Here is a 24,504-nt window from a genome sequence, read left to right on the forward strand (position 1 = left end):
TTGCTTCGGCCCCGAACGCTGCAGGTGGTAGAGAGAGAACGAACGTAGAGCTTCTTTTGCAGTAGTGCGGAACATGGGACCAGCAGGAGAAGGGCCAAGAGCCCTCCTACACGGGCAAACTTGGAACACTCCAGTGTCCACTAAAACATGGCAAAGATCCACTGCAGAAACGCCAGCCAGTCCTCGTCTTTCGCACCCTCCTTCAAAGCCTCGCCGTCTCTAGCCCGTCGAAAGTTTGTCGTTGGCTCCCTATGTTAGCCGTCAGTCACCTCAGATCCAGCAGCCACATGCCCCAACTCCAAGTTGATTTTGAGCAATCACTCACCCAGCATCCCATCACCGCCCTGGCAAACACGCGGCATGACCGGATCGCAGCACCAGTAGTCATATGCGTTCATGCGTCCGCAATAGGGACAGCAGGGTTGGTATTCCAGGCGCTTGCCAGGGGACGCAAGCTCAGTGGACGGATCTGATCGTTCTGGGACCTCCTCAGACTCGCTCGTGGGAGCTCCGAAGGCTTCTTCCAGCAGCGTTGCGAGCTCGACGACCTTTGGCCCACTGTTGGCGCCCGTCTCGGTAGGTTGTTGCTCGCGAGACGCTCGTGGTTGATGCGGTGATTGTGTGCGCTTCGGGTAGGCCGGGTCCGATGCGTGTAAGGAGTCAACGGTGTAGCGCTGACTGGTAGAAGGCGATGCTTTCTTGTATGATAAAGACGTGGCAGCCAGGCTGCTTGTCATTGAATTACGCGTCATATGTGCAGTTGTGAATGCACACGTAGAGCGGAGCCATGCAAACAACACAAGCCGTCATTCACTCAGGGGTCCCTCCAACGCCGTCGCTCAAAGCCAAACATTTCCATATATACCAACACCCTTGCTTTTCCATCCTCTCACCTCCCTCTTCCTCTCCTCTCCAACTCTTCTCGTACACTTCCTCCACTCGCTCTATACCACACATCGCCTCCCCATCTTGCTAGCCGCTCACAAGCCGCCGTTGGGCTGTCCACCGCTGGTCGCACGTCCAGGTAGAAGACCGGCTCGCCCGTAGGCTCCGGCGGGCCAGAGTAGTAGTCAATTACGTACCGCACCTCCCTCGTCGCACCACCAGGTGCCTGCCGCTGCACGAACCAATCGTGTCGATCGAAGGGAGGATTGTCCGGGAATTGGCTCGGGTACAACCATGCCATGAAACTCAGCATCCTCGCTTTTGGTGTCGGTTCGTTCGGCCGGCCCATGAATCGTAGCAGTTTCGGGTCCGCCGCTGCTTCGCCTCTCCTTTCCCTCCTCAGCGCCTCAAGCTGCGCGCTTCGCATAGCATGGTCTTCGCCGTTTTTACACCACTCCCAGCCTCTTCCTATCCCCTGCGCGAATAAACCCTCCCAGCCTTTGATTTCCTCCCATGCCCCCTCGTTCAAGAAATTGTGCACCGCAACCATACTCTCCACATGCTCCGCTGGAGTATCCGTATAGCCTTTGCGCAGCATCGCGTTGTACATCTGCTGCGGGGACGGGTACTCCCAGTTGCCGGAGCCGTCGCCTCGGGGTATTGTGGAAGGCTCGCGGGAAAGAGGCAGGGCGACTGATTGTTCGGCGGCGTCGCGGGTATTGGAGATGGAGGTCGGCATGTAGTTCAGAGGATTGAGTTTGGAGATGTATGAAGGTGTTGGTGTCGGTTCTGAGGATGAGGGAGGGTTGTAGGGGCATGCTGATTGGGTCGAGGCGGCGGCGGACGAGAGGGCGGCGGTCTCCTTGTTGCTGTCGCGGGCGAGCGAGTTGTGCATGGGACAAGCTGGCTGTACCTATCGTCAGCTACACTGCAATACGCGCCGCCGAATGCGACTTACTGGAGGCTCTGCTGCATCTCTCGGGAGAGGAGGGTGTGATGGCGGGAGTGCTTGAGATGGATTGGGTTGCGCAATCGCGCTTTTGTCTACCCAAAACCAGCCCATGGTGGCGATCAGGAATATGCGATTGAGATGGAAGGCTTTCAGAAGCGAAGGAGAAGATAAAGATGTTCGAAGGCGAATGGCACGAGGCGAGTAGAAGTTGATGGACGTCAACGATTCAGGGTTCAAGTGAGGGTGGCTCGAGCGTCTCAAAAACATCGCCCTCCCGATACCGCCCGACGACCGTTTTCTCCTGAAAGAACCCTCCGTCGTTGCCACTGACTGCTTGTGTATCATGTCGGTCATGTCATCTAGTCGTTTCTGCACTCATCCCACAACGCCACGCTAGTCATCCCTCCATCGATGATATCACCCCTTCACCAAGCTATTCCCCGCTTCCTCCTTTGCCTTGCCAAACTTCTTCAATCGAATCGCCTGCACGCTGATGAAGCCGGTGGTGTCGCTCGGCGCAAAGTCACCAATCTCGTCCATCGAGCTCTCACTCTCATCGTACAGCTTCTCCGTGTCGCTCCACCGGCCCAGCACCGTCATCATGCCCTTGTATGCCCGACACCGCACGCTGCCGTTAACGCTCTTCTGCGACGACGTGATGGAGTCTTCGAGGAACTCGCGCTCGGGCGAAAAGTAGAGGCCGTTGTAGAGGATCTTGGCGTAGGCGAAGGTGACGAACTGGTCGCGGAGAGCGCGCACTTCTCGGTCCATCACCAGACCTTCCAGATCGACGTGGGCAGAGCGAAGCATTGTCAAGCCTGGGGTCTCGTAGCAGCCGCGCGACTTGAGGCCGATGAAGCGGTTCTCGACAATGTCGATCCTGCCGATGCCGTGCTTGCGAGCGATCGCGTTGGCGGTCAGGAAGAGATCCACCGAGTCGGTCGCGGTCTTCTTGCCGCCAGAATGCTCCAGCTTCACCGGCAAACCCTCCTTGAAGGTGATGGTGAAGTCCTCTGGCTCATTCGGAGCCTTCGACGGGTCGGTGGTGAGCTTCCACATGTCCTCTGGTGGTGTGGTGTTTGGGTCTTCCAGTATACCCGCCTCATACGAGCAATGCGCCAGGTTCTCGTCCATGCTCCACGGCTTGCTCTTCGTGCTCGTCACTGGAATGCCCTTTTCCGACGCATAGTCCAGCAAGTCATTCCTCCCCTTGAACCTGTCGTAGAACACCTGGTCCCTCCATGGCGCAAGGACCTTGATGCTGGGCTGGAGCGCGTAGAAAGCGAGCTCGAAGCGGACTTGATCATTGCCTTTCCCTGTGCATCCGTGCGAGACCGCAAAGCAGTTCTCCTTTTGCGCGACAGCAATTTGAGCGCGGGCAATGACTGGTCGAGCGAGGGAGGTGCCGAGGAGGTAGACGTTCTCGTAGATTGCGTTGCAGGCGATGGCTGGGTAGCAGAGTTGCTCGATGAACTGTACAGAAGTCAGGCTATAGCCTCCTGGGGTTTATGTTCATACAGCAACTCACCTCCCTCCTCAAGTCTTCCACGTAGCACTTGCTCGCCCCGATCTTGAGAGCCTTCTCCTTGGCAGCATCGAAGTCTTCCTCTTGCCCGACGTCGGCCATGAAGCAGACGACCTCATATCCTTCGTCCTGGTCGACTGTTATCCATGTGTCCTTTGACCTCATTCAAGCATGATATTTGAAGCTTTGCAAGGAAGCGGTGTGGGAGACTCACGAGGAAGTACTGCAAGATACAGCTGGTGTCCAACCCGCCAGAGTAGGCCAGACAAACTTTCTGCTTCGCCATGGTGGATCTTGAGGTAATTGTGGAAGTAGTCTGTAGAGGGTGTAGTGTAAAGAGGTTGAAAGTTGAGGTCAATGGCTTCTGTAGCTCTTCAGAAAATGTTTGGACCCCGCTGCTGTGAAAATGAAACCATTGATAACGCCTTATCTTAGCTTCGGGCTGCGAGAAGGGCGCCTCGGAAGACTCCGGTATGGAGCCCAGAGTAATTACAGCGTACTGTTAGAACACATCAACGTTTGGGATACTATTAGGCTCGGGCAATGGTCAATAGGATGTTCGAGGTTCGTGCTGTCACAGAATGCTGCTCTATCTCGTTTGCTGGAGCTACACCTCCGGCTTCATTGAAACTCGCCTATACAACTTCCCAGACAACGACCTCGTAGCATTGCTCGCTGTGCCTTGCGCAAAGCTCCCTTCTGCTGCCGGCCACCGCTCACTCTGCAGCCAGTACTTCTCGTGTGCCGGCCGCCCTTTGATCGTCTTGACGAGGTCGAATGGATCCGCCCATGTCTGCCATTGGCTTCTCCGGTCAACCCAGCCAGGACCCAGTCGCTCGGTCGTCCCATCCACATCCAGGTACTGGAACTTATTCCGAGGCAGGTATCGTCCCGGGTGCATGACGTTCAGCCATATCGTGTAGATGGCCATAGGTGTTGCTTCGAAGACGTAGATGTACCACTCGCGAGTCTCGACCAAGCGGCAGAGAGATCCACATTGCTCAGGAGTGAGGACGCCTTGTGTCGCGAACGCTTCGACCGCCCGGAAGATGCAACGGAAGAGGACCAGTGCTGAGGTGCCGTAGAGCATGAAGCAAAGCGCTCGAACGTTGCGAGAGAGATGGTGCGCTCGAGCAGCGCGATAGTGCATCGTTGCGACGAAGGAGACGAAGACACATTCGACTGCGGCTTGCAGGACGAGCTGGAACGACATCAGCATTGAGTCAAGGAATCTTCCATACGACAGGACGAAGAGGAACCAACCGATATGCTGACGAGCTTGCCCCCAAGCACATACTCTGATATGTCAAGGCCCTTTGAAGCGGCCATCTTCGCTGCGCCAGCAGCCGTCAAGCTCTCGACGAGCGCACCAAGGTAGACGAATACGATAATCACCCGACGCGGATGAAAAACCGCATGCATTGGGAGATAACTCATCAACCTCCCAAGGATGTTGTATTCGGCCGCAGCGTAGATTGGCGGTCCCCCGAGGACGAGGCATGTCTGAGCGATGTAAAGGGCCTTGTTCGACGGGTCGTAGGAGGAGAAGATCCTCATAATCCATCCGGCCGTGAACACCGTGCCTCCCCAGAACATCCAGAAGGTGGTGCGCCAGAAGCGGTAGTAGAAATTCTGGAAGATGTGGACGATAAGGGAGATGCCGATGACAACGGCAAATACAATAGGTGCGATGTAAGATGGTTCAAAGGCGTAAAGCCGGAGGGTCTGTTCGCTCTCCGCCATGATGTGTGTCGTGCTGTTGTGATCAGAGCGACAACAGTGATGTGAGGGAAGGATCACGAAAGGAGAATTGATATATACATGGTCCAAGATGGACGACCTTACCTGCGTGCAGCTATCCCATAATCGCCATAGTAGCAAGGCGCAGTGACTGGATCGGCGACTACGTCAATTGTATAGGCATCGGTTGGGTGGCATGGCAATCTTCCCACACTGGGATGCTTCTCCCCGAAATACCGAGATGGAAATGGTGGTCGTTGTACTGTAAGAAGCAGCAAGTAGGAGAAGGAGGCGGAAGGAATGACCCCCGGCACAAGCCAATCACATGCACCAGCGGCGCATACACCTCGAATGCAGTATAGCGTGAATCGCAAGGCTTAGGCTTCGCCGAGCCATCTTGACTTCAGCTGGACATTGGCGAAGGCGTCGCTCCAAGGCACCAAGATGGACGCTCAAAACTGTCCGACTGCCCGTCTGTCGGTGGAGGAGCGCATCATACCCACCGAACAAGGCAACATACTTTCCAGCCATGCCAGGAGTTCCCAGTGGTCGCGGGTGTTCAGAGTGCCGCAGGGTCAAGAAGAAGTGTGACCAGCGGCAGCCGAAGTGCTCACGATGTGACCGTCTCAAGCTCGACTGCGTGGGCGGCGGTCAGCAGCGGTTCAAGTTCGTCGAGCCAACATTGTACCGGCACGGCAGCTCCAGCAGTGAGCACTCGCGGAGTGTCACCCCCTTCGACAGGAGTGGGCGATCGTCCACTATAGCCGCTCCTCCTCACAGCGAGATCATGATACTGGTCTCGGGCCTGACAGCGGCCATTGGACCTGACGTCGACGACCGTTGGAACCTGATCGGCGCCTATGGACCCTTTCTGCAGCATATTCCATCCCATTTAGGAATCAACAAGGCCCTGGACGCAGCCGTTGGGGTTCTAAATGAAGCACACATGTGCATGTGCACCGGAAGCGGAGTTACTCCTATCGCGATAAGCAAATATACTCACGCTTTGGCTCAACTGCGTCAGGCATTGGATGATCCGGCGACCGCTCGCACGACTGAAACCTTGTGCGCCGCCATGGTGCTTTGCATATGTGATGTGGGTCTCAATCGTATTCCCGTGCTATCTTGCCGATGACCATGACTGACGGCGCTGCAGAGTATGGTGGGAGAAGGGAGTGATGCATCGACAGGCCACATTACAGGAATGAGTCGTGAGTCGCACAGTCTTTCAGATCGTTTCTACCCACTAGCTAAATACCAAACGCACAAGGCATGCTCAAGTATCGAGGCGCTGTCCTTTCCCGGTCTCAAGAACCTCTCGAGCAGCAGTTACTGGCAACTTTACGTGGACCTGTCGCTTTTGCTGCACTCTGGATTGACAATACTGGCTTCAGCGACAACGACTGGTACGAATTCTCCCGCAACTATGAAGGTGGAGCACCAGAGCGTCGCATCATGCAATGCATGTCTCGCGTCCCGGTTTTCCTCAAGAGAGGCAAAATGTGGAAGCACGACCCCGTCGCAGATCCGACACTCCCGGCTGATATCACAGCATGCTACGAGACACTGCGCCTTACAAACATGTACGTCCGTGAAACGATGCAGAAAACGAAGCAGCGGTTCGCCGACGGAGAGCTGGATTACTTGTTCTTCGCAAAAATCGATTTCGCTCTCGTCCGACTCGATGGCCTGGCGCTGGCAGTGACCGCGATCGTAGGATGCATGCTTTTAGCTGTCAGCCCTTCATACCGGAATCTCCAACAGGAGATGGACGAATATGCGACTGATGTTCTTCGACTTGCACATCAGCTGGACAGGTACCGTCCCTTAGGAGCCTGCGCTATGCCTCTCTGTCTGGCCGTTTGCCAGGCAACCACGGCGGACCCGCAACTCGAGTCGCAACTTGGGATGATTCTTAGGGACTACATGCGCGACTATCCGAGCAGAAACAGCGCTATCGCATTTTGCGCTGGAGTGGAAGATTTGCGGCGAAAATTGAAGTTCATGGACTAAGAGTCTGACGTCCACTCGAGAGTCCACATTCTCCGTCCCTGCATGCCCTCAACTGTCACCAGGCAGTGATCTAGCCTGTTGGAGGCTATGTCGATGCATGGCGGCGTCAGACGCTCTCAATACGTGTGTCGCTGGCTGGACTGTGCTACGGCGAAACCTCTGCAGATGAACGCATGGACAACGGGCCTTCGGTCGCAAACTAACTGCATCCGGGTTACATGTGCAGGGCCTCTCATTTTCCGTGCTGACGCTCTGGAAGGCAAGCATTCGCGTCGAAGCCTGAGCTTGTGGGCTTTAATCTCTGGCCAGCACGCCGTACGCATACTGCAGCCGACAACTTCAGCTTCAGTGTGGAAAGCCGATCTGTTTGCAGACCGCCAGACATGGCAGCGCCGGAGACAATGGACGACAGTTGAAACATCGCCGAGCCAATTACGAATTCCACTACCTTCCTCTTGCTTTAGTTGGATATCGACACAGCATACTCGGCAGCTCTGACCCCAGCGCTGGTCCAGGGCAGACAGGGCGATAGACGGTAGCGGTACGTCGCCAATGTACTCACTCATACATCCCTTCTGCATCATGGAATTCTCTCGAACACCCCTGGAGCGTCTCAGAGCCGTGCCCTGCCAGCCATGGTCCCAACGGCTTCCACTGTGTCTTTGACAGGGCGCAATGGCTGCTCGCTGCTTTCCTTCCCAATGGGGCAAGTACTCGCGGTGAGCTCTGTCAACTTTGAGCCCCAACCGTCCTTGACTCAAGACGCAAGCAGATATAAGTCTGAATTGCTACTTCACTAGGTTCAATTTGGCTCCTGACATCGTCACGATTCAGTCGAGAGTTGAGACTTCGACAATCGTCGCCAACATGAAGAACCTCCAACAATACCTCGCAACAGCCAGCGTTGCAGCTGATGTCTTCAGCCTCAGACCGGACTACCGCGCCCTACTCATTGCCGTGAACGGTATCACTCCTGGGCCAAGCGACGATCAAAGCGAGCAGATGCTTCAAGAAGCGGAGGCATCGGCCCGAGACAAGTTGTCGAAGCAAGCGGTTACCGAGCTCCCACACATTGCCGCCTGGCGAGAAGCGTACAAGTCGTTCGGAGCGAAGCCGAACAAGACACGAAACAGTCTGGAGGCGCTGACTCGCCGTGTTGAGAAAGGACTGCCGCGGGTCAACCGCTTGACCGACATCTACAACGCCATCTGTGTCAAGCATCAAATTCCGCTCGGTGGTGAAGATCTCGACAAGTATTCTGGCCCACCGCAGCTGATACGTGCGACCGGGAAAGAGCACTTCGAGGCGACTGCAGCTGGCGAGAAGGTCGTGGAGCATCCTCCTGTGGGAGAAGTGGTGTGGTGTGATGATGCTGGAGTTACTTGCCGGGCGTGGAATTATCGGCAAGGTCCCAGAACGGCTTTGACTGATCAGACGACAAGCGCACTGTTCATCTTGGACGCTCTTGAGTCATGTACAAACGACAACCTCAATGCCGCCGGGGACGAGCTTTTGGATGCTTTGAAGCGATTCTGCCCGGACTTGGAAGTCGCTTGCCGCCTTGTATCAAACACCGAGCCATGAAAGACGAAGTCGCCAGGCTCACGCCTCGAATTGACATCATCAGCGATGGGGCAATCCGTTGGTATATATAGATCTCGACGAGGTCAGCAACAGCATGTACCGCATCACCAGTGATAGCGAGCAATTCGGGGGCCATACGGAGAGGATAACACGTCGTCGAAGTTAGACGGTCAGGCGTTCGGCCATTGATGTGGTCGGCATACAATGTTGTTGAGCATGCAAGTAGCTTGTCGCACTTGGGTAGTAGTGATCACAATATCACGTTTTTATTGCCATTATTCTCCGAATATGCGAGAAAACGAAGCAAATGGCAAGTGAGAACAGTCAGGCCACGGCTTCAAGTTTTATTGCAGTAGTAAGGCCCGCAATACGTCATGCGCTAGCGGGAATAAGGTTTGGAGGTGTCAGTTCTGAGTTAAACTCAATCTCTCTGACTTCACCGAGTGCCGGGCTTTTGTTTCTCGCCTCATATCTTCATTAGTCTTCAGTGAAATACAGAAAAGCCGCATGACACGCAGACGACCAGCATGTCGGCGCTCCTCGTGTCAACGACCGTGGTCAGCCCCATCTATCGCATGCTCAACGCGGAGGACACGGATGAGAGAGATCGAATGACGGAGCGATGGAAGGACAACAAACTTCAAGGTGAGCCTCTCTTCTGGCCTGGCTTGCCGCCTTTGCTCACAACTTTCCAGAGCTCAATTTCATCGGTATTGTAGTAGGTTGACACGCTTCTCCGCCACCTCTCCCCATCCCCTCTAATCAATACACGCATAGGGCGGTCTGATGGCCACCGTCATGACAGCGACCGGTGACTGGCCTCAAGTCTTTCGCACCGAGGAGAACACCAAACCATGGGCCGTCAGAGCTTGCTGGTTTTGCGGTTTGACCTTGGCCCTCGCTTCGGTCCTGACATCCGCCTCACAGTCCATCCGACTGCACCGCCTCTCCTGCCGAACCGATGCCAATGCTGCCATCCGTGCTTTGCTCAGCTCCACGAAGCGAGGGAAGAACGGCGAAATACTCCCGCGGCCAACCCACATCTACTTGTGGCAGATGGGTGCAGTGTACCTCATGATCAGCGTTATGATCCTGATCGCTGGTATCTTCGTGCTGCTGTGGACTGCTGCTCAGGGCGAGGACGAAGGGTAAGTGCAACTATCAGAACCTCGAAGAGACACTGTTAATGATGATTGACAAAATCTGTAGGCAGGGCAAGCTGGCTATTGCTTTTACAGCGGTCACTTGCACGGTCGGTGGAATCTTCGTATATGAGCAGTACACTCTGTTCACATGGGACACTGAGCCGCCAGCGGGGTCTAACTGAGGGCCGCGTCGTGGGAGTCTCGAGCTAAGTAGTTTTGGCTCATGCTGCAGCACGTGAGGTAGGATCTCCAAAGCTTGAGCCACCGTCAATACACGACCGTCTTTCATGAAAACAAAAACATAAAAACTCACTGCTGTCGACTCTCGGTATTGATTGGCCTGGAGCTTCACGACATCTTCAAGGCTGAGCAGTGTCGAATTCTCTTCGTCGATACATGGCCTGAAATCAGCCAGCTGCCCATCTGCAGAAGTGGACCCACACCTCGCGCTGGCCGAGAGATGTCACTCTAGGACCATTATCATCACCAGGCAAAGAACCTTTCCTGGCTTGGGGGCGTAAGGACGACCGCCGTGGCCTTGCACGACAACGCATCTGTGCCTTCGTCCTCCTCCCCTGCCCACCCCGAAATGGACCTCGCTCGGATTGGTCGCAAAGGTACCAAGCGCTAGCTGATGTACGCGGACACGCTTACCCTTCGATCTCCTCTGGCTCATCTTCGATTTTGATCATTCAGCAGCGGTAATTGCGCGCCTCAAAAGCCCGCGGACCAGACTCCGACCGGTTGGAATGACCGTCGCCGCTTTTCCACCACTGGCCTTCCCGGCATGACCTCTCAAACGACTGCAATTCCACCAGTTTACTCCACTTGCTCGAGAAGGCTCTCATGTATCTGATTGGCTACAGACCAGAGCACGCTAGCTCATGTCAAGTTTTCGAGCTACTTTGCAATCGCTCAGCAGCACAAAGGCACTTTCGATCTTCGAGAAGAGGCTTGCGGCCTCCTCACCGGCGTCTGAACATTGGACTGCGCTCCCCATGGAACCGTGAATGGACCGCCTTTCATGTTCTCCGATCCAACGACAACCCCTTCAAGATCCTCGCTGGCTACGGTCGCGCAACCTCACCTCATGCATTCGAGACGGGGCGCTGGCTAGTGGGGGGTCATGATTGGCTGCGAGGAAAGGCACGCTAGTTCATGTTCAATTTTCATGGCGTCGTGAGGCCGCCTAGCAGGTCGTGAGGGCTTTCGAAGTTGGAGAAGAGGCGCTGTCGAAGAAGGCCGGCCCTCTTGCTGCTTTTTCGGCGGCACTGAGGTGTAATGTACTGGCCCGGATTTGCTTCTCGAGCGGGTCTCAACAAGTTGAAGCTGTTTGGAAGTTTGGAGTCCCTTTGGTGAAGTCTCATGAGCGGAGAGGAGGGTCAAGCGGCTCTGAGTGGCTTCTTCTTCCTGCTTTGAATTGCTACCAGGACTGCTGTTGGCTCGGACCCCTGGAGAAATGGCATTGTTTTCAAAGATTCATGGCTTTCCTCGACGGTGAAAGCCGCGGCGTTTGTACTCTAGGCCCTGTGCTCAAGACTACCGCAGCTACAGATATAAGGTGTGCTACACAATATCCAACCCATCATCATCATCGTCATCGTCACCATCGTTACCATTCCCTGCTCCAAGGCTTGGCTGCACCGTTCCAAGACTCTCCCTCCCAGGCTCCCTTATTCCTTTATTCTCCAACGCGAATCGTGCCCTCTTCTTCGGACTCAACCTGCCATCCCCGCCGTCCGACCTCTCCCTGACCAAGCCCGGCCGCCTCGCTCCGCCATTTGTATCAGACGGTGTCAGCTTCGTCTGCCCTTTCTCTGGGCTATCGATTCGAGGAGCCTTGGGTTGCAGGAGGCCGCTTTTGCGCGCACCGCCCCAGCCCATGGCTTCTTTGCCGGAGGTCGAGATGGCGCCGAGGCCAAAGTGACGGCGGCGGTCCTTCGCTGGTGATAAACGAGCAGAAGAGGCGTCGTTGGCGAGGAGGCCGAGGGAGGCGGCGGAGGGTTTGGGGAAGTAGGGTTCTTTCTGTCCGTTTGTCTGGCTGGTGGCGTTGGCAACGCCGCCATTCGTGGTCGTTGTAGAACCGACGGCGGTCTTTGTCGTCTCCCGCAGGTACTCGGCCCCAACACCGTTGCCCATTGCGCCCAGCCTTTTCGCCAGATCACGCTCCTTCTGGGCCTCAGCAAGACGCTTGCGACTCGCTTCCTCCTTGGACATGCCATACAGCCCCTCAGTCGTGTCTTCGGCATCAAGCATCTTGGCCGCACTTCTTCCAAACCCTGCTGCACTCGGCGGCATACTATACACACGTCCAAACTCGCGATCGTGCTTCACATTGTTCCCTTTCGCCTTCTTTCCGTCCATGTAGTTATCCCATCCACCCTCCCCTCGCGCATTCCAGCGGTTCGCCGGCCGCTTGTCACCTTTCTTCCCGTGTCCGCGACCCATCGTGTTGACTTCCATCCTGCCTCTCCTGTTCCGCTCAATTTCAAGGTTGAGATGAAACTCGCAGATGCCCGTCTTGCGCTTGTCGACCCACTCGCCGCACAATGTTCCATCTTTCTTCACGCTCTCGCAGTAACCCAGATCTCGCGCCACGCCAATTTCTAGCACAGAATCTTCGGAGCTACCCAGCTTCAGACTGAACGCTCCAGTATGCTTGTTGTTGCCTTTCGGTGGCATGATGTGGGGGTTGAGTATGGCCAACAGGGTACCAGGAGTGAGCTTCCAGAAGGCGTCGAAGGCGGAGCCGAAGAGAAAGCAGTCAACTTCCCATTTAGCTCCATCGCAGAGGTGCAAGACCATAAACTTGTTCCGTGGAGCTTGGGCATCGTCTTGTGGTTTGTTCTTATCGCTGGTCTTGTGAGAGGACTTCTGGTCAAAGGGTGAGGACTTGGAGGCCAGGACTGCGAACACAACGTAGTCGGATTCACAGTCAGGTGGGTCGTAGTGCGGTGCTTTCACTTCTTTCAAGAGCCGCGGGAGAGTGTACACCTCGCGGTCTTCCATTGCGCGGGCGACGGAGGCGTGCGGCATGAGGCGTTTGGAAAGATGGATCTGAGAGAAAGGGTCGAAGCCCGGTCCACCTTCATCTGTGCCGTTTGCCGGTGTTTCGTGTGAGTGGCCATCGCCAGGCGAGAAGACACCATTGGCGTGTGGGATCTTGCGGTTCTCGCGTTTGGACGACTTGGTAGATTGACTCCTTGCCAAGGCGATGTCATTGTCGAGATTTGTGGATGTCGAAAGCTGGTGTGCGGATGATGGCCGTTTGGCTTCCTCCGTGCCTGCCCTCGACTTCGTCCTGCCGTACGCCTCTCCATCTCCAGCAGGTTTTTGAAACGTTGGAGTCGCTGTACTGCCAAAGCCCTTGCTCCGCGCCTTCTCCAGCCTCTCTTCCTTCTCCTGCTTTTGTTGCGCCTCCGCCCTGGTTTGGTTCAACCTCTCACTGAAGCTCAACTTCGGCGGTTCGACGACATCCTGAGCTTTTCGGGAAGGCTCAGTCCGCTTGATCTGGCTGCCGTCTCTCGCGCGCTTGAGAGACAGCTCGCGTGCCGTGCGTTCGGCAGTCAAGCCTAATCTCCTGCGTGCTGGCGAAGGCTGCTCTGTAGGCTCTATACGTCGGTCCTTGGTGGGTGAAAGCGGCACTTCCACGTTGCTCACCTGTGACTGCGGCCGCGGTCGTGTCGCGTGGGAGGTAGTCTTGTTTGGTGATGTCGGCCGTATCGAGTCGAAGGTCAACTTGGTTGGTGATGAGCCAGGCCGTGACCGCGGTCTGCCACTGTCGCCGCTGCTCCCACTGGCCCCCTCACCCTTCGACCTCTCCTGCTGCAGTCGCTTCAGCTTCAGTTTGGTCTGGATGGCCTGCAGCTGCAACTCCAGCGTCTCCTCGTCGTCCTCGTCAGGCACGGATTCGCCAAAGTCGTGAGTCGCGATCTGGGGAGCTTCCTGCCTCCCTTTGACCGGACTGGGCGACACGGATCTCTCTCGCGCGCTCTCGTGGTCCTGCCACTTCCTCCGACCGCTCGGTGAAGACAGCAGGGCCTGGAAGGGCGACTTGGGCGGCCATTGCGTCGCGCTCTTGTCGGGCGACACTTTGGCGCGTGGCGATTCGCGTACCACCACCATCGTCTCGCTCACGTCATGGTAAAGATTGAAGCTCTTCTAGCAATGTTGACGGCCACAACACCGAAAGCGCATCCCCGTCGTACAGACATGGGTCTTGCTGGTTCGTTATGTCGATGATTAAGCCGAAACGCGCTAAGACGCGGGTCATGTCGCGTCGCGTCACTCTAGAATCGCATTCGAACAGAGCATTAACATTGACATAGCATACAGCAAAATGCAATAACGACCACGACGATGGAGGTGTATGAAAAGAGCAAGACGGTCGACCCGGAGGTGCGAGCCTACATCAACTCGCTCGTCAGCGCCGTCGGCGGCCAGTCCACCCTCGACGACCGCTACGAGATTGGTGATTCTGCTCTCGCGGTGCTCAACGACATCCTCCGCTGGCTGCGCCTGTACGACGACAAGCTCGACCGCTACGACGTGAAGCGATGTCTCGCCGACTCCAACCTCGTCAAGAGCGACTTGCTGGAGATCCTGGCGCTATGGCCCGAGGAGCAGCAGGATAACGCCTGGAAGGCCAAGTTGGCCCTGGCTTGTCTACAGCTGATCGCAACCCTGACATGGCCCATGGAGGTGAAAGAAGAGAAGACCAAGATCAACCATGTGCGACATATGCCGGTGTTGCAGTTGGCGCAAGTGGGCTACAAGCGAGCAATTCTGCACTTCGAGGGTGCCAGCATTCTGCGGACCATGGTGAGGGCGGGACTGCCGGCGATGGCTGTTGAAAGGAGAGACAGGAGTAGGAGGGATGAAGGAGTGATCAAGCTGGTGTTGCATTGCTTCAAGAATGTCTGCATGATCACCCAACCGCAGCATCTGCCGAGTCTGGGAGATGAGAACGAGGTCAGCCGATCTGCCACCATTGACGCCTTCCATGAGCAGGATGTCTTCAGTCTCTTATTGACGATCGGGAGTGGCGTGGGTGACGAGTTCCGAGATCACGATGTGGTGGTCATGGAGACGTTGTTCCATCTCCTGAAGGGCGTAGACGGCAGGAAGCTATTCATGGAGGACGAGCAGATGAGGACGGCCGAAGTCGACGAGCTGCAGACTCTGATGCGCAAGGAGAAAGCCATGCTCAACAGCTATAAGAAGCATGCCCCAACGAGGCACAATAGGTTCGGCACCATGGTCTGGGTCAAAACAGGCGACAACAAGGTATCCACCATGAGTGGGCAGAACAGCATCACGGACGCCTCGAATACGCTGCAGCAGATGGATGCGAGCAAGAAGTATAACCGGCCAAAGAACCGTGGAAAACAGACCGAGGAGCTGAATGAGAGCGAGACCTTCGGTGGCCGTATTGAGCTGACAGACTCAGCGCGTCGCCATCTTCGCAGCTTCGTAGAAGACTTCCTCGATTCGTCGTTCAACCCGCTTTTCTCAAGCTTGCGGAAGGCCATGGAGAGTGAATCCGAGCGCATCGTGCCTTCCAATTGTCGGCAGTTCTGGTATCTGATATCTTGGTTCCTCAATGCGGAGGCCGCACGCAGAGAGCAGAAGCAAGCGCAGGAGGCTTTAGAGGGTGAGGCCGAGGAGAACAGGTTCGCATACATTGCAGCAGTCCTCGACCAGGAGACTTTCGTCCTGCTTAACAGGAACATGCAGCGTGCATATGACGAGAAGATCTGGCAGGACCTCCGGGCCATGCTGACTTGTCTCACACAGATCCTGCTGACCGTACAGAGCATGAGTGAGAGTAAGGACGAGGAAGATCAGGAGATCGCAGAGAACATCTCGAACCGAATCTTCTACGAAGAGACGACCCACGACCGCATCGTCCAAGTCTGCCGGACATATTCAAACCAGGGCCTTGGCTATCTGGATGCTGTGACGGAGTGTGTGCATGTCTTCGTCCGCATGCTCGAGAACTACAGCAAGCAGAACGTCGGCCTTCAGATCCGCTCCAAGCGACGCGCACGGCGGAAGAAGAAGACTCAGAACCAACAGCCCACCACCAACGAAGATGGACATGCCGAACCCGACGAAGACGCCGACCAAGACGCGGCGGACGATGAGCGTGAAGCCCATATGACAGTCTCCGAGCGCAAGTTCGATTTCGCCCGTTTCAGCGCGAAATTCCTCTCGCAGGGCTGCGTCAACACCTTTGTCGCGCTGACGCAGTACTACGCGGATCTGTCCACATCACAGCTGAAGCGGTGTCATCGCTTCTTCTACCGGCTGGCGTTCAAGCAAGATTTGGCGGTTCTGCTTTTCAGGGTTGATATATTGCTATTGTTTCAGCAAATGATCAAGGGACCGGGTGGGCTGGATCATGGGATTGAGGGGTGGAAGGAGTGGGAGACTCTTGTGCAGCAGGTGTTCAGGCGCTGCTTCAAGTGGATGGAGCGGCAGGAGAAGGCGGATGAGGATGGCGGAAAGGGATGGAAGGAGGCGGCGGTGGTCGAGATGTTGTTCTCGAAGATTCCTGGGACGGTGTATTACCTGCAAAACGGGTTCGAGAGAGTCATTCAATGGAGGGCACCGCGGCCGCCGGCAGAGTTGGAGGTCAAGCCGAGTGTGAAGGACATTCAGAAGAGGCTCGCGGTAGCTGTCGGTGTGATGCTGGAGATGGGCAAAGCTGATGCTCTGGAATGGGTGAAGAAGGAAGTTGGCAGAGCGGGCGATGAGAGGCAGGCATGGCAAGATGAGAAGGATGCCAGAATGGACCTTGACCGTGAAGATCAAGAAGGGGCAGATCCTGCACCATCGACCACGCCAGCAGCAACGACAATCTTCTTGACCCCAGACGGCGATGAGAGGAAAGAGGCTTTGTTCAAGGACAAATACCTTCGCCTCCTAATGACCACTCTCGGGATGGAACGGCTGGGCTCCGCAGACGATGTCGATGCTTCCTGGGTCGTTCCTTACCATATCAGCGCCGCGGTACTCAAGGAGGCCCTCGACCACATTCGCAAAGCCGAGCACGACCCCCCCATTTTCGACGACGGCAAGAACGCACAAGACCTTATCCGTCCGAAATCCACCGCCCGCCGCGGCGCCGCCGCCCTCTCCGACGACGAATCCAACGCCTCCCTCTCCGACGGCGAGGCCGAGTTCCCTGCCAACTTCCGCCACAAAGCTCCAGAAGGCGCCGAACGGCCTTCGAAGCGCCGACGGCTGACCAAGCGTAATAATGGCGAGCTGACGGAGGAGCAGGCGCAAGCAAAGGCAGACGCGAGGAAGAAGAAGGAGAAGGAGAAGAATGCGAAGATCAAGAGCGCCCTGTTCATTACGGCAAGTGATGATGAGAGCGATGCGGAGCGAGACCAAGAGTTCTTTATGTTGGAGGAGGAGCGGAGGAAGAAAGTCAAGAGTGAGATTGGAAAGGCTGTGAGGCAGCTGAAGGAGGGTGAAGGTGGTCAGGCTCTGGCTGGTGCGAACCCGAAGAAGGCTAGTAAGAAGAAGACCGCCGCAAAAGAGTCGAAGAGCAAGGCGCTGGTGGTGAGCGACGACAGTGACGCGGACTCGGAGACCTCAGAAGCAAATGGAGCCACCCAAAGACCCCCCAAGCGCATGCGCATGAGCCTCTTCTCGGAAGACGAGGACAGTGCTCACCCTTCCGACCATGCTGTGAGCGAAGAGGAAACTCCTTCGACCTCTCCGACTGCCTTGGATGCGGATCCAAGCTTGCCTTTGACGGAGGTCTCAGGCAACGCAGCTCCTGACAAACCACGACCTCCTATCATGGAAGAGGACGAGGACGAAGAGGACGAGGTGCCTGTGGTGAAGCCCGCAACGCAGAGAGGGAGGAGAAGAGGGGCGTTCATTATTGATGACGAGGATGAGGATGAATAGGGCTTTGTAGCTGTGACCTACGCGGATACTGAACTCAATATACCCACTGTATTAGTTTTGTTCAGCTCAATGTCCAGTCTACGAGCATGACAATGTTCTTACTCCATGACCCGGGGCATTCATCAAAGAAGCCATTAATGTACATCGTGAAGTTCAGCTCGCTCAGATATTCCAGCTCCGTCTCATCACCCCCGTGTTGCTTTCGCTGATGAACTTACGGATGGCAATTGCTGTGCAAGGGTCTTGAAGGGCGTGCCAGTGGAACGCGGGATGAGATGGACATGAGATATACGCAGATGCTGACAATACGATCGTTTTCCTCCTACATATTCCTTCCTCCCGTAACACTCAGTGTCTGTCCGGAAACATAGCTCATCAACGGGCTGACGATACTCAGAATCGCACTGGCGGCCTCAGTCGCCGTCCCCGGCCGGCCAAGTGGGATGTCCTTGTACGCTGCCGAACCGTCCTCCCTGGCCGCCTTCTGCGCCTGAGGGATGCCCAATGCCACCCTCTCGCCATCCGGCAGAGTGACATATCCGCCCTCCTCCTTGGCCGCCGTCAATCGTGTCATGATGTGGCCAAACGCAACAGTGTTTGCGCGCACGCCGAAAGACGGGCCCCACTCCTTTGCGATCGTCTTGGTGAGACCCGTCACGCCAGCCTTGGCCAGAGCGTAGTTGGCTTGTCCGGCGTTGCCGTGAAGACCAGAAGTAGATGAGATGTTGACCACGTTCCTCGGTTCACCGTCCTTCACGCGGAAGTATGGCGCGGCGGCGCGAACCAGCTTAAAGGGCTGTGTGTTGTGCAGTGCCACGATGGTATCCCATTGCTTGTCCGTAGTCTTGTGTATCACGCCGTCCCAGGTGTATCCCGCATTGTTTACGATGATGTGCAGCTTGCCGTTGCCAAACTCCGCGGCTTTCTTGACTAGCGATTCGAGGTACTTGTCGTCGAGCATGTCACCGGGTACAGCGATGGCCTGGCCGCCGGCCTCGTTGATGCTGTCGGCGACGGACTTTGCTTTGGCTGGAAGTAGCAATATGGGTAAGCAGGGTATCCCCACGCTGTTGAGTGGTATGGCTCACCAGCATCAATGTCCGACACCACGACCTTCGCGCCCTCGTTGGCGAACAGTCGTGCTGCTTCTGCGCCAATGCCTTGTCCTGAGCCTGCGAACAGAAGGGTAAAAGGGTTAGCCAATGTCTCAGACATGGCAGGGTTTGCGCTTGGGTTTGGTACCGGTGATGATGGCAGTCTGGCCAGCCAGCATTCCCCGTGGGTAGTTGAGGTGAGCAGCTATCTGCTCGACTCTTTTGCTGGCCATTGTGATGCTGGTTGTTGCGCAATAGACTGATGCGATGAAAGGCCGGAGGTGAGAATACAGCAACTTACATCCACGGACAACTACAGCACATCTTCATATCAACTCGGGAAGATGAGGAAGGAAGTAGTCCGTAGACTATGCCGAGGCAATGGAACAGAACGGCCGAGCTACACTACAGAAGCCCAAAGCTGAGAAACGATCCATCGGTCCTTCCTAGTCGGGAACACCAATCGGGGACGAGTGAACGTCAGCAACGACTGCAACCTCGTGTCGTATGGTATCTTCGCACCATAGCTTGAGTCAGTCAGTATGTCGCCATTGATCGAAGACGATCGCGGCCACGTGAGCGACCGTACGAGCACCTCGAAGCCTCGACTCGCCGTCATCGGTGCGGGCTCTCGAGGCAATGCCTACGCTCGTGCGACTGTCGACTCAGGCCTTGCGACCATTGCCGCAGTTGTCGAGCCCATCCCCTTCAAGCGCAGACTGCTAGGCTCGAAGTTCATTTGGGGGAAAGGCGAGTCCTCCGCTGGACAAGAGTTTGCAGACTGGAAAGATTTCATTGCCTACGAACTGCAACGACGGAAGGACGAAGAGGCTGGCAAGTCAGTTCCTCCTGGAGTGGACGGCGCTTTCGTGTGCGTCCGCGATGAGCTGCATACGGAAGTAGTAACAGCATTGGCGCCTTTGGAGATTCATCTGATGTGCGAGAAGCCGCTGGCTACGACACTCAAGGATTGCCTTCAGATTCAGCGGACGCTTGAACAGTATGACCAAAAGGTGTTCGCAATTGGGCACGTTCTGAGATACAGCCCTCACAATCTGCTCCTTCGTCATCTCGTCCGAGAGCAGAATGTGATTGGTGAAGTGCTCTCTGTTGAGCACACCGAGCCCGTCGGCTGGTGGCATTTCAGCCATTCGTATGTCCGCGGCAGCTGGAGAAAGGAGTCGTATACGGCGCCTAGCTTACTGACGAAGAGCTGCCACGACATCGACTGGCTCATGTGGATGCTTTGCTCGCCGCAAGCAGGAAACAATCTGCCTCCACATCTCCCAAGCAATGTTTCCTCGCGAGGCTCTTTGAAGCAGTTCAAGAGGTCTAGAAAGCCTAAAGAAGCTGGAGCTGCCACAAACTGTCTGTCTTGTCCAATCCAGGATAACTGTATGTACTCAGCCAAACGAATTTACTGGGAAAGGCATCTTGCCAAAAGCAACGCGAGGTGGCCTGTTGAGATCGTCAACCCCGAAGTCGAGACAATATTGCATACGGAAGGCAAACCTAAGGCCAAAGACGCTCTCTTCAAATCCTTGGTGGAAGACTACGATGCCGCAACAACGCCGGTGGAGGACATTGAAGGCCGTTCATGGTTCGGCCGCTGCGTCTGGGAAAGCGACAACGATGTATGCGATGACCAGTTTGTGACTTTTGAATGGGATGATGACCCTCAGCATGGCCGCACGGCGAAGACGGCAAACTTCCACATGATTGCGCAGTCGCTGGCGCAGTGCGAGCGGCGAGGATGGATATATGGCACGAAAGGTGAGATCCATTACGACAGTAGCCGCATCACACTCAACGACTTCGAGAACGATTCGACGAGGAGCTTCACGCCGGAAGTGCCCAAGAATTCTCATCATGGTGGCGGCGATGATGGCTTGACACAACAATTCGTCAAGGCTGTTGCAGCAGTGAAGAACGGCAAGATGAACGTAAGTAAAGCTCAGACAGAGTTCCTGGGTGTTACAATTGAGGAGTGCGTGCGGAGCCACGCGGCCGTGTTTGCAGCGGAAGAAGCCAGGTTACAGAAGAGGGTCGTCGAATGGGGGGAGTGGTGGGAGAAGAATGTAAAGCCAGAGCTTGCAACACAATAGATGTGAGGAGTACGAATTCGTGGTTCTCGTGCAATAGCAAATCTGTCATCCCCCATGATCAATGACCACATTGCCTCTCAGCAGCTCACTGTTGTGTCGCTGGAAGTCTCTCTGGACCCTCCGCTTGTTTGAGCCGGGGAGGAATGCGTTGATGGCGCGCTGCTCAACATTATAATGTCAACCTTCTTGAGGGCTTGTACCAAGTCGCGAGGAGGCTGTACCATGATGCTGTCCTAGTCGAAGGTTTGGTCGAGGGATTGTCCAGGGGTTGCTGATGGGAGACAAGTCGCTACATCCCAGAGGCCATGGCGGAGTACTGCTCGGAAGTCCGTAGCTCTTCGTCCATGATGAGGTTGAGCAATGGCGGCCAACGTAGTTGTGTGATCATTGATCGTCGCCTAAAACCATTCGTTCAGCGGTTCATGATATCTGAAAACAACCCAATGGAAGGCGATACATGAGCAGGTTGGGAATGAACAGGCCTCTCGCATGAGCATATCTTGCTGCCACTGCGTCACACATGTAACACATGCCACGTATCAACCGAAAGTTTGCCTCGCTCTGCCGCTGCGCTGGTGTTTGCGAGCCATTCACCACAGCCTTGTGCCTGTACCACCTGCTTCTCGATCCGCGCATTGACATGTCATGCCGGAAATGCACTTTCAATTCTGCTTGATCATGGGCGCCCTGAATTTGGTCTCCCCAACTCGCGCACGATCCTGTCAGTTACCTGGACGTTATGCCTCCTTCGACGCAGTTGCAATATTTCGCCCAAAACGACCAGCTGCTGGAAGTTGGCGTTGACGACTCCAAGATCCTGCTACCCGGTTGTGGTTATACAGCAATCGGTACAAGGTACCTGAATGGCTGCACTTGCCTTGTCATTCATGGCACCACAGCCGTCGTACTGGCACACTTGTCACCACTTCCTGGCAAGTCAGACGATTGGGTAGACGCAAGTGACGCCGACCGCTCCTGCGCAAGCCACGATCACCACGAAGGATACCTCGACCTTGTTCTTCAGCTGTTGCAGCAGTTCCGAGGCCACTTTGAGACCCACATTGCGTACGCCATCTTTGCCATTGATGCTGAAAGGAAGATCCTGAATAAGGTTGATGCTCAGATCCGGGCCAGTCTTGCCAAAGTCGGACTCTCGTTGCGCCTTGCACTGTATGAAGAGGTTGATCACAGAGTTGCAGGTCCTTCCAAGGGCGAGCTCGTAGCTACGATCCCTAGTGCGGATGGTCGCGGGCCTTGCATATGGCTCGAAGACACTGAGCTCTGGCCAAATCCACCAGGAGAGCCGCCCTTCTTTACCAACTCGGCACCGTCGTCGACGGAAAGACAACCAGAAGCGTCGAGAGAAGCAGAGTCAGATGCAGAGGTCGCTCCGCGGGTTTGCTTCCAGCCACACTAATGTGACGATTTCGTCAGGGTCTCCGATTGGATGGGAATGCAAGATCATTGATCTGAGTTGTGGGAAGGTTCTTCGACGGCTTTTGGGCCTCTTTGCAACCGCTGTATTCCCGGTGGTGGCCGGCTCCGCGAGAAGATACGAGGTCTCCGATGTTGAAGAGTCCACATGGCAGACTTTTTGGCTTTTGCCGTGCAAGTTTGGCGCGGTTGGTAGGCGAACCCCGGAGATGACTCCTGCTATACCGCATCTCTGTCCGAAATGCAGGATTGCTTCTGTGAGCTCTGATAGTTGTCGCCCAACAATCTCACGTAGGCATTGAAGCGGGATGATTGGACGACATCACCATCGGTGAGAGCTGGGTATGTCATTAACCGTCACCAGCAAGCGGCTGATCGATCTAGCGCTGGCTTAGTCTGACGAAGTAGGAGGGATATTGGGAGATACACTTTCGGTCGGGAAGAGTCACAGACCGAGACCTGCAGCTGCCCAGCCCTGCGATCGATCCGATGGAGGAAGGAGTCGTCACTAGCCTACATTAGCCTATCATCCCGAATGTGCCGAATAGGGACGTACCGGGGCTTTGACCTGAACCTGCGGGGATCGACACCAGGGCTTTAATTGTACCGCTTCCTGCTGCCCACTCACCGCGATATTGACTTCCCCTTAACCTTCTAGGCGCTGCGAGGCCATGTCATGCCTCGTCAACTCACAAATCCCAGCATCAAATATTTGCACCGCATGTACCGTGTGTCAGACGTTCGGACTTGTACTGATAGCGTCTCTTCGTCCATATGAGTTCGACTGAAGCAGAAGCCGGCCAGTCGACGACGGGCAACACGCAGGACGCAACGGGCCATGGGAACTTCAAATTCGTCGTTCTAGAGCGACCAGCAGATGCCAAATCCCGTGGATATCGCAAACAGGTGCGGTCCTACATCACCACCGAGCAGCATCGCCGCGCCAGGCAGGATGCGGCGAACTTGAGCACCCGCTCACGGAAGTTCATCCCATCTGCAGGCGACGACGGCCGAAAGCACGCAGTCAAGAAGCGAAAGCAGACCAAACGACAGAAGACTGAAAAGCCCGAACCGCAAGAGGATCAGAGAAAACCCAACCCGATCAATGCTAAAGCCTTGCCGTCTTTCCAGAACGCGGTAGTCCCTGGGAGCCCAGTGTGGAAGTCATTCTCGGACGGCACAGCGGCGTTTCAAGCCTTTGCTCTGGATGACCCTCTGAACATTGTGGGAAGAGGATTGAAGAGGCTCAAACTTGACGTCTCGTCTGTTCTGGTAAGCTCGTTCACGAGAAAGCCAGCCAACTGCAAACAAGGCTGAGCTGACCAACGACAGAAATTCTACGCTGGCATTGTCGCTTTACAGGCAGCAGATTTCGAGTCCCACTTTGCGAGAGAAAACAGCGTGATCAAATCCGGAGAGGCTTACGGCCGCTTTCTGTCCTTCATCGGGAGAGATCCAGTCGTTCTCACAACCTCCATCCTGCTCACCACGCAACACCTGCTTTCGCCTCTGGGCGCACCACTTCGTGAGACAGAATCCTATTACATCCTCCAGCTGGAGGGCCATCTCATACGCAGTATCAACGCCGCGCTGGACGATCCGATCCGCTCCATCTCGAACGAGCTGATAGTTGCAGTGACGCTGCTGGCAGCTTATGAGCTCAAGCGCGGCTCTCTGCAGGGGTACCACCTCCACATGGGCGCGATTGTCCAGATGTGCAAGCAACGAGGAGGCCTGGCTGAAATTGGACTGGCAGATCCGTACGTCACATCTCACCTCTCAAGCGCCACCCGACCTCTGATACAGCTGTTGACCCAAACTTTCCAGGTACCTCGAACGACTGATCATCTGGCAAGATGCTAATTGCGCTCAAATAGCTGGCTGTCAGAGCTACTGCAAGGCTATCGGCCAGTCGTCCATGGTGTCTCCCCCGAAGCCAGACGAGGCGATGTTTCGGGCCACGAAGGTGCTCTCGTATGATTCGTCAAAGATGGCTCCAACGATGCTCAGGGAGTCAACACCAGCAGAGCCATCCGCGACAGCTCCGGACACGTCTTGATTGCATTTGTTTAAATGACGGAATCAAGCAAAACGAGACACA

At 55.6% G+C, this 24,504-nt stretch overlaps 12 protein-coding genes across 12 annotated transcripts; 6 read left to right on the forward strand and 6 right to left on the reverse strand.

Annotated features, from left to right (window-relative positions):
• Positions 1-140: 140 nt before the first annotated feature.
• Positions 141-752, reverse strand: LTR77_005892 (uncharacterized protein; the record flags this gene model as incomplete). The annotated part of the gene is made up of 2 exons (XM_064803135.1): positions 141-217; positions 326-752. 2 exons carry the CDS (start codon positions 750-752, stop codon positions 141-143), a joined length of 504 nt encoding a protein of 167 aa, XP_064659260.1.
• A 137-nt stretch (positions 753-889) lies between these two features.
• Positions 890-1,948, reverse strand: CYC3 (holocytochrome c synthase; the record flags this gene model as incomplete). Its single annotated transcript, XM_064803136.1, has 2 exons — positions 890-1,792; positions 1,844-1,948. The coding sequence occupies 2 exons, from the start codon at positions 1,946-1,948 to the stop codon at positions 890-892; spliced, it is 1,008 nt and encodes a 335-aa protein (XP_064659261.1).
• A 306-nt stretch (positions 1,949-2,254) lies between these two features.
• ARG1 (argininosuccinate synthetase) lies at positions 2,255-3,527 on the reverse strand (the record flags this gene model as incomplete). The annotated part of the gene is made up of 2 exons (XM_064803137.1): positions 2,255-3,310; positions 3,366-3,527. 2 exons carry the CDS (start codon positions 3,525-3,527, stop codon positions 2,255-2,257), a joined length of 1,218 nt encoding a protein of 405 aa, XP_064659262.1.
• Positions 3,528-3,969: 442 nt separating this feature from the next.
• Positions 3,970-5,105, reverse strand: LTR77_005895 (uncharacterized protein; the record flags this gene model as incomplete). The annotated part of the gene is made up of 2 exons (XM_064803138.1): positions 3,970-4,563; positions 4,626-5,105. The coding sequence occupies 2 exons, from the start codon at positions 5,103-5,105 to the stop codon at positions 3,970-3,972; spliced, it is 1,074 nt and encodes a 357-aa protein (XP_064659263.1).
• Positions 5,106-6,374: 1,269 nt separating this feature from the next.
• Positions 6,375-7,115, forward strand: LTR77_005896 (uncharacterized protein; the record flags this gene model as incomplete). Its single annotated transcript, XM_064803139.1, has 1 exon — positions 6,375-7,115. One exon carries the CDS (start codon positions 6,375-6,377, stop codon positions 7,113-7,115), a length of 741 nt encoding a protein of 246 aa, XP_064659264.1.
• Positions 7,116-7,982: 867 nt separating this feature from the next.
• LTR77_005897 (uncharacterized protein) lies at positions 7,983-8,699 on the forward strand (the record flags this gene model as incomplete). Its single annotated transcript, XM_064803140.1, has 1 exon — positions 7,983-8,699. One exon carries the CDS (start codon positions 7,983-7,985, stop codon positions 8,697-8,699), a length of 717 nt encoding a protein of 238 aa, XP_064659265.1.
• Positions 8,700-9,226: 527 nt separating this feature from the next.
• LTR77_005898 (uncharacterized protein) lies at positions 9,227-10,026 on the forward strand (the record flags this gene model as incomplete). Its single annotated transcript, XM_064803141.1, has 4 exons — positions 9,227-9,344; positions 9,395-9,417; positions 9,477-9,847; positions 9,909-10,026. 4 exons carry the CDS (start codon positions 9,227-9,229, stop codon positions 10,024-10,026), a joined length of 630 nt encoding a protein of 209 aa, XP_064659266.1.
• A 1,384-nt stretch (positions 10,027-11,410) lies between these two features.
• LTR77_005899 (uncharacterized protein) lies at positions 11,411-13,969 on the reverse strand (the record flags this gene model as incomplete). The annotated part of the gene is made up of 1 exon (XM_064803142.1): positions 11,411-13,969. The coding sequence occupies one exon, from the start codon at positions 13,967-13,969 to the stop codon at positions 11,411-11,413; it is 2,559 nt and encodes an 852-aa protein (XP_064659267.1).
• A 234-nt stretch (positions 13,970-14,203) lies between these two features.
• Positions 14,204-17,770, forward strand: TOF1 (Topoisomerase 1-associated factor 1; the record flags this gene model as incomplete). Its single annotated transcript, XM_064803143.1, has 1 exon — positions 14,204-17,770. One exon carries the CDS (start codon positions 14,204-14,206, stop codon positions 17,768-17,770), a length of 3,567 nt encoding a protein of 1,188 aa, XP_064659268.1.
• A 322-nt stretch (positions 17,771-18,092) lies between these two features.
• On the reverse strand, positions 18,093-18,985 carry LTR77_005901 (uncharacterized protein; the record flags this gene model as incomplete). Its single annotated transcript, XM_064803144.1, has 2 exons — positions 18,093-18,799; positions 18,859-18,985. The coding sequence occupies 2 exons, from the start codon at positions 18,983-18,985 to the stop codon at positions 18,093-18,095; spliced, it is 834 nt and encodes a 277-aa protein (XP_064659269.1).
• A 421-nt stretch (positions 18,986-19,406) lies between these two features.
• Positions 19,407-20,969, forward strand: LTR77_005902 (uncharacterized protein; the record flags this gene model as incomplete). The annotated part of the gene is made up of 1 exon (XM_064803145.1): positions 19,407-20,969. The coding sequence occupies one exon, from the start codon at positions 19,407-19,409 to the stop codon at positions 20,967-20,969; it is 1,563 nt and encodes a 520-aa protein (XP_064659270.1).
• Positions 20,970-23,177: 2,208 nt separating this feature from the next.
• Positions 23,178-24,462, forward strand: LTR77_005903 (uncharacterized protein; the record flags this gene model as incomplete). The annotated part of the gene is made up of 3 exons (XM_064803146.1): positions 23,178-23,675; positions 23,736-24,163; positions 24,231-24,462. 3 exons carry the CDS (start codon positions 23,178-23,180, stop codon positions 24,460-24,462), a joined length of 1,158 nt encoding a protein of 385 aa, XP_064659271.1.
• Positions 24,463-24,504: the final 42 nt, after the last annotated feature.

Source organism: Saxophila tyrrhenica (genome assembly GCF_035928015.1).
Source record: "Saxophila tyrrhenica strain CCFEE 5935 chromosome Unknown scaffold_8, whole genome shotgun sequence".
Taxonomy (NCBI): domain Eukaryota; kingdom Fungi; phylum Ascomycota; class Dothideomycetes; order Mycosphaerellales; family Extremaceae; genus Saxophila; species Saxophila tyrrhenica.